Raw genomic sequence first — 8140 nt, 5'->3', positions numbered from 1 at the left:
CTGAGATGCTTTACTATATTAAAGATGCCATATAAATGCATGTTATTGTTGTCACTCAGACTGGGGAGAAAATATTCTCCAAATGAATCATGGCAGATGTTTGAAGGGAGATACTTTATTTGAACAGTAAAGGTTGCAGAGTATTACAAGCAGATTCCTGTGGGAAGGAAAACCCTCCTTTCCCCTTCCTCCTCACTCTGGAGAACTGATAATTAATACAAGTATAGACATGTGTGATCTGTGCCTGTAGTTTACACCAACTAATCACTGACACAATGAGATGTGATTGTGTAACAGATCAAGATTGGGATATCAGACAAGACCAGCGTGTTCCTGTCCAGTAAAGTAGGTAGCTCTGTCTCTTCAGCTCATTTTTACTTTGTACCCACTCTGTCAGAGCTCACTCTCTATTCATATTGAACACATGTTTTGAGGGGATTGAGACAGCAATGTTTAAACTAATGGAAGATGGGATATGTTTGATAGAAACAGGCTGCTTCTAAAGATCAAGAGGTCAAATGTCCAGAACTGTAGAGAAAAGATGAAGTGTTAGAGATTTCAAACTGTGATCAAGAGAACCATCTTAACATATGGATTTGTGAAACTGTGGTATGAACTTCTATGATTATTGACTGGAGCACAAAGTTCAATAGTGGCAAGTGACTCTCACGTTTTCACCCTAGATCGACCTCATTCAAATCATTCGCTCCAAAGATTGGTAAAATGGCTGATGGTAATCGGTGTTAGCTAAAGGAGCTGAAGAAGCAGTAAATGAAATCTAAATGCAAGCAAACATCGATATAGTTTATTTTCATTTATTCTTATTTTAGTAATGTGTAATAACAACCACAAAGACCAGGAATACGTATTATGCCCAGAACACACAACGATTTTGACATGGCAGTTGTCCAGATTAAACAGTCACATTCTATATTAAATACCATTCCAGTCTCTACAATCTGAGCAATAACGTTGATTGGTGAAATGTCCAGGGGGGCATGTCAATCTGTAGTCAATGCACTCTTCACCAACTGTTGTATAGTTTCCAACCGTTCTCTCTGTGAATTCTTCAACAACGTGTAGGTAAAAGCAAAGGATGACACTGCTCCGAAGATAGACTGGGTCATCGGACTGAAGCTACGTCTGGTCCCAGTTATCATGCATGCGATGAGGCCGATTCCTAAGAGGGTGTTGGTAACAACTGGTAGTATCTTGCTTGACAATTGGCGATTCATTTCAGCTTTCAGAATGGGACTGGGCTTGAAGATTTTGCTGGCCAAACTTTGCAGCAACTTATCACGGATTCCCAGCTGTTTCTGAAGATATATCCACCCAACAACTGTCCACCCAGTGACAGTCATAAAAGACAACACTGGCACTGGTATTCGAACTGGCAATGATCCTGGCATTTGAACTGACACTGGCACTCGTAATTGCAACGGTAATGCACCTACTGCTCCAGCAAGAATGCCAAACATCCAGACTCTCTTCTCTAACATCCTAGTTTTGGATTCTGTAATTTCCATCATAATCTTTGGGATTGACAGCGTGAAGATGTTTGATTTAATACTGGGGAGATCCCTGGCGAGCATGTTCTTTAATTCAGGAAGGTCATATTCCTCTCGATCAAAACTGGAGATCAGAAAAATAGCAGGTGGTGTCACCCCTACACTTTGGAAGTTACTGATACAGTCCCTGCGGATTCTGACCCAGCCTTCATTAAGGTCAGCGCCTTGTCTCTCCAGTGACCGGGCATCATTGTCTATTTTGGTCCGGACATAGTAAAACTCTTTGCCTTGTTCTCGAATCTTTTTGGCAAGATCTGCGTCATTCTCTCTGAATCGAGCTTGAGAAATAATAATGAAAAAGTCATAGCTTTCAAAATTCACCTTCTTTAGATAATGATTTAGTTCAAACCCAAAGGAATTTGTTCCTGGAAGATCCCAGAGTAGGACATTAGGCAGATCTTGATAAGGATACCCAGTTGGCTCAATCCTGGTTTCTTCATTCCCTGTTGGAGCAGCTCCTTGGTCATCACTCCAAAGTCCTCTCATTGCATTAATGAAGGTGGACTTCCCTGACCCCACATCCCCCATCACTGCAATGTTCAGCTGCACGTTGGTTAAATTGTGAGACTTACTCTTCATCTGAACAATCATAGTTTCCAAATCCCCCGTGTTGTACAGACATTGTAGGTTCCTGCTCTCCTGAGGAGTGAAGAACTTGGAGAGGGTAGACTGGGCCATTTGATCTCTGCAAAGAACATCAATACACAAATGTTATGTATTCACAAATATTTGAGAAGTATCACATTTTTACAGGTTATTATTTGTCCTCTATGTTATACTGTCCCTTTGATAACCATTCAGTCTTGTCCCCATGTTAAATAGTGCTGTCTAAAAAGTAAGACTCTCCACTAGAAATGTTTGATAAACATTAATCATGGGAAAATCCAACTCTGAACTGATAATGAGACAGGCTGAAATTATTATTGTGTCATGGAAATTGTTCTTTGGTGAATCAAGGATGCGAACACTGATGTCGAACTGTAGAATCACACAGTATAGTTGGGCTTTTGTCCAACTAAATCTACATGAGTCACACCATCCAGAAAAGCCCATAGTCTTCAATGTTATGACAATTTAAGTGCTCATTTAATTACTTCTTAAAGGTTGTGAGGTTATCTGCATCAACATACCTCTCAGGCAGTGCATTCCAGACCCTCACTGCCCTCTGGGTTACAAAAAAGGTTTCCTCAATCCCATCTAAACCTCCTTCCTCTCACCTTAAAATTACTCCCTCTTGTTCTTGACCCTTTGACTCAGATGTTTTCTATTCATCCTGCCCATGCACCTCATAATCTCATACACCTCAGAACCAGTTCTGAGGAAGGGTCACCGGACTCCATTCTGATTTCTCTTCACTGAGCTTCTTTCAGTAAATTCTGTGTTTGTTTCTGAACTTATCTAGCCTCTCTTCATAGCTAAACTACTCCATCCCACGCAACATCTTGGTGAAGCTCCTCTGCACCCATTCCAGTGCAATCGCATCCTCGCTCTAGTGTGGTCACCAGAACTGAAGACAGTATTCCAGCTGTGGCCTCACCAAAGTTTGGCACAGTTCCAACATAACCTCTTTGCTCTTATAATCAATTGATTTTTGCTACTATTGAACTTTGTGCTCCAGTCACTAATCCTGGAAGCTCATCCCTCGTTTTCACAAATCCCTATGTAAAAATGTTTCTCTTGATCACTGTCTGAATCTCTAACACGTCAGCTTTTCTCTACAGTTCTGGGCATTTGATCTCTCCGTCTTTCGAAGCAACCCAGCTCCCATTGACCACATCCCATCATTCATTATTTTAAGCATTGCTATCTCAGTCCCCTCAGATCATGTGATTGTTAAAAGCCAGTGTCTTGTACGTCTTCTCAACTACCCTATTAACCTCGTCTGTTATCATCAGTGATTTGTGGACAAACGTCCCAAGTTTGCAGTGTTCCTTTGAGCTTCCTAGTGTCCTGCTGTTCATTGAGTATGCTGTTGTCTCGTTACATCTTCCAAAGTGTATCTGCCCAATCCATTAAAATCCTCCTGTAATTTAAGAACTTCTGCTCTATTATCCAAGTGGTTATGTCAGACAAGGGATTACAAAATCACAGAAACTATTCCTGCAAACATAGGCCATAGAAAAGTACAGCACAGAACAGGCCCTTTGGCCCACGATATTGCGCCGAGGATTAAAAGAGGAGACTATTTGGCCCATCATATTTACATCAGTTGTATTACCTCATGCCAACCTCCTGCCTTTTTCCCATGTCCCTGTGCACTATTTCCATCTAATGCCCTCTTCAATATCAGTTGAATCTGCCTTTACCACATTTCATAGCAGTGCATTCCATACCTTAATTACTCACTGAGTAGTTTTCTCATTGTTTTTCTCATTTCACCCTTGTTTAGTTTGCATATCACTTTATATCTATGCCCTTTCATTTTTATTCATTTTAAGTGTGTGAATGGCTCTCCCAATTTACTCTACCTAGCTCACTTGTGATTTTGAAAGTGTAGTGATCTTGAGGTCCTTGATTGTGATTGTTAACCTGGGACAATCAGGAAGCCCTAACTGATATAAACAGGAGATTCAGAGGTCTTCGCAGTTTAGGGGACTGACTCTGTGATGGCTGGTATTACAGTCAATATGTTACTGTTAGTTTTGGCTTCCCCTACTTTTTGGAGGGTGAAACCTGATTCCTGAACCGGCTGAATTATTTAGCCAGTTTGTTAACTGGCATTCCTTTTAGTGAGGACTGATTGTTAAACTCCTGATGCACATCATGTGTTTCAGGTGTAACTCAGTTCTCATTAGGGGATTGTTGTTTCAATGGCTGGTTACAGCCTGTGTTACTCTTTTTTTTTGAGAAAAGGACAATGTTAATTTTGTGGTAGGGGTTAGCCCTTGGACTCAGGTTTCTTTTGTTTTTTGAATGTGTCCTCACTTTTTTTGGTGTTTGGACTGAGCCCTTGTGGAAGACATACATTTTACCAGAGGAGCTGTTCCTGTGGGGAGGCCTAGCCCTGGGATTGGGCCTCTGAAGGTTGAACACACGTGTGTGTGTGCGCTGGGAGGTGAGCAGTTGTTGTATCCTGGAGTTTGGGAGAACTCCTTTCCTTCAGGAGTGGACCAAACCCCCTGTGAGTTAACTGCACCTGTATAATGTACTGTTCCTGTGAGTGGGCCTGGTTTTCCAAGGCTGGGCCAGGACTCCATGGAGACTGAACACCACCTGTGGGGTGTGAGGTGTGCATTTGCTGCCTTTGGGAGTGGACTCTGCCCTTGGTTGTGGACCCTGATTTTTAGCAGTGTACTCTATTTTGGACAATGCACCTTGTGAACTGGAGTGGACTCCATTTCTGGGAATGGACTCTATATTTTGAAGACTCGATATATTTGGACTGTGTACCAGAAAGAGCTCAGTTTTTCAGTAACTAACTATGTTGGGTCTATCACCTGTACTGTCTTAGATTACTTACAGTATGGAAACAGGCCCTTCGGCCCAACAAGTCCACACCGCCCCGCCGAAGCGTAACCCACCCATACCCCTACATTTACCCCTTACCTAACACTATGGACAATTTAGCGTGGCCAATTCACCTGACCTGCACATCTTTGGACTGTGGGAGGAAACCGGAGCACCTGGAGGAAACCCACGCAGACGCGGGGAGAAGGTGCAAACTCCACACAGTCAGTCGCCTGAGGCGGGAATTGAACCCGGGTCTCTGGCGCTGTGAGGCAGCAGTGCTAACCACTGTGCCACCGTGTCCCCCTGGGTCTGGCAGGTCTTGCTGGGAGGCTCATGGGTCACCCTGAAAGCTGTCCCCTGAGAGCTGGAGGGTGGGTAGGCCGTTCTTCTCAGGATGACGGTGTTCCGGGCTGTCCTAGAAGTGGTCGAAAGGTGTCAGAGCAGCCGAGAGCCAGAAGGCGCATAGGAGCAGGCTGAGATCCGGAAGGGTTGTGGGCTACCCTGCACGCTGTCGTCCCAGGGAAGGGGATGGGCTGTCCTCGTGCTGGCTGGAAGGGTGCCAGGATAGCCCACTGGCCAGATGACGCATCGGGGTGAGAGCGCCCAATGGTACGTAGGGGCAGACCGAGAGCCAGAAGGCGGGTAGCTGTCCTCAGTGCTGTCACCCTGGGCAGGTACCGGGGTGGGCTGCCCCAGATGTGGTTGAAAGGTGCTGAGGGTGGTTAGTGAAGCCAGAAGGTGGGTAGGCTGTCCTGATTGCTGTCACCCTGGGTGGGTACTGGGGCAGGCTGCCCTAGAGGTGGCTGAAAGGTGTGTCAGGGCAGACAGAGAACTGGAAGGTGTGTAGGGGCGGGCTGCTTTAGTGGTCAGAAGGTGGGAGGGATGGAGGCTTGCTGGGTCTGTATTGTCTGCACTTTCTTATGTAACTGGATTGTTTCATGTACAAATTGTTGACTTTTCTCTTCCTGATTGAAACTGGGATTTGAGGTTTGTGCTCATCTCCCTGTAAACGAGTTGAACGGTAGGGTTTGGGGCCTAGCTTTGCTGCTCCTCTCCCTTGTAAAATTGCTGTTGTATACAGCTATAAATGTGAACTGTTTTCCTGTAAACTCTTTTGTAATTGTTTAATTTAATATAATATAACCAGAGATTGTTCCTGCTGGTATGGAGAATTTCTAAAAGAAAAAAGTACATAATCAAGAGAGAAAAATATAGTATGACCATGACATTACGCTCGGGCCTAGGTGTCTCTGGAGAAAGAGCATGCAGTATCCACCAACACCCTGTTCAGGGAGAGGTGGGTGCCGCAGGGAGTGGAGTGCATTATTTTCCCCCTCCAACTCTATTTTTTTTTTATTTAATCCCTGCTCTCCCCTTCACTGTTTGATCACACAACATTGCTCTTTGATGTGAAGGGCACTGCTTGTCACTGGCCACTCGGGTGTTTCCTTTCTTCCTGGTGGAAACTGAATAAAGATTTGTGCCTTGTGTCTTTCACTGTGTCTCACACCTGCACACCCACAACATGGGTGCTGGGGAGAAAAATAAGCACAACCACTGTTAGGCAGTAGTGTGGGGGTAAAAGAAACATATAACCAGAAGATTTTGTTTCAGTTTAGGGGACTGACTCTGTGCTAGCTGGGTTACAGTCAGTGTATTACTGCTGCTGTTGGGTTTTGTTGGGACAACCTGATTCCAAAACTGGCTGGTTTACAAAAGCCAGTTTTGTGAACTGTATTCCTTTTATTGAGGACTGATTTCTAAATTGCCTGATCTACGGTCAATGTGTTTCAGGTGTAATAGTTCTCATTAGGGAACTGTTGTTTCACTGGCTGGTTACAGCCTGTGTGTTACTCTTTCCTTTTACTTTGGGAAAAGGATAAAGCTGATTTTATGACAGGGTTTTGGTATTGGGGCTGAGCCCCTGAGGAAATGTGCCTTTCCTGACAAGCTGCCTCTATGGAGGAGGCCTGGCCCTTTGGTGGACTAGGGGTGCGTGCACGTGTGTACCAAACCCCTCAGTTAAATGCAACTTCACAATGCACTGTTCGTCTGAGTGGGTTGGCACTTTCGCGATACACCTGGCCTCCATGGAGACCGAACACTTGTGTGTGTACTGAGGGTGTGTATTTGCTGCCTTCAGGAGTGGATTCTGTTACTGGGAATGGACTCTGTTTTGGAGACGACTGTTTCTGGTAATGGATTCTGTGTACTAGAAAGGATTCTGTTTGTTGGTAATTGATTTGTCTTGTTGCTTGTTAGGTTATCACCTGCACTGTTTTGTGTCCCTGGGTCTGACAAGCTGGAAGGCTCATGGGTCGTCCTGAAAGCTGTCACCCTGAGAACTGGAGGGTGGGTAGGCCATCCTGTAAACCTGAAGGTGGGTAGGCTGTCCCAAAAGCCGGAGGGTGGGTAGGCCACCTTGATGCTGGTCACCCTGAGAGCTGGATGTGGGTAGGCTGTTCTGAGTGCTATCATCCCAAGAAGGGGTAATTGAAACAGACTGTCCTACAGGTGGCCAGAAGGTGAGTTGCAACGGCCAAAGCTAAAAAGTTTGTAGGGGCAGGCTGAGATTGAAGCTTGTAGGATGCCCTGTGCTCCATCGTCTTAGGGAAGGGGACAAATTGTCCTAGAGGTAGCTAGAAGGTGGGTCAGGGCAGTACACAGGCCAAATGGTGCATTGGGGTGGACAAGAGCCAGATGGTGCATAGGGGTAGACCAAAAGCTGGAAGGCAGGTAGACCTTCCTCAGTGCTGTCTCCCTGGGCAGGCTATCCTAGTAGTGGCCGGAAAGTGCGAAGGGCGGTTAGGGAAGCCAGAGGTGGATAGGCTGTCCTGATTGCTGTCGTCCTGGGGGAAACAGGACGGGCTGCCCTAGAGGTGGCCAGAAGGTGTCAAGGTGGAGCAAGAGCTGGAAGGGGTGGGCTGCCTTTGGGTGGCCAGAAGGTGGGAGGGACAAGTGGTTTGCTGGGTTGCCAGGAATGTCAGAGCTGAAAATGTGTTGCTGGAAAAGCGCAGCAGGTCAGGCAGCATCCAAGGAACAGGAGAATCGACGTTTCGGGCATAAGCCCTTCTTCAGGAATTATATGCACCAGTTTTGTTAGGTTTATCAGACTCTGTCTG

The 8140-nt window shown here is 45.5% G+C and overlaps 1 protein-coding gene across 4 annotated transcripts in view; it reads right to left on the bottom strand.

Annotated features, from left to right (window-relative positions):
* Positions 1 to 799: 799 nt before the first annotated feature.
* Positions 800 to 8140, bottom strand: part of LOC148148873 (interferon-gamma-inducible GTPase 10-like) — a 30009-nt gene continuing 22668 nt past the window's right edge. For all 4 annotated transcript variants that reach the window (XM_087992270.1, XM_087992271.1, XM_087992272.1 and 1 more), the window contains one exon: positions 800 to 2253. In XM_087992270.1, coding sequence (XP_087848396.1) covers positions 1002 to 2253 — 1252 coding nt within the window. In that variant the 3' untranslated portion in view covers positions 800 to 1001. The remainder of the gene's footprint in view (positions 2254 to 8140) is intronic.

The sequence above is a fragment of the Chiloscyllium plagiosum genome, unplaced genomic scaffold (genome assembly GCF_037043375.1).
Source record: "Chiloscyllium plagiosum isolate Xiang-an unplaced genomic scaffold, Cpla_swu_hap1 HiC_scaffold_11, whole genome shotgun sequence".
Taxonomy (NCBI): Eukaryota; Metazoa; Chordata; class Chondrichthyes; order Orectolobiformes; family Hemiscylliidae; genus Chiloscyllium; species Chiloscyllium plagiosum.
This window is presented reverse-complemented; position numbering and strand designations above follow the sequence as displayed.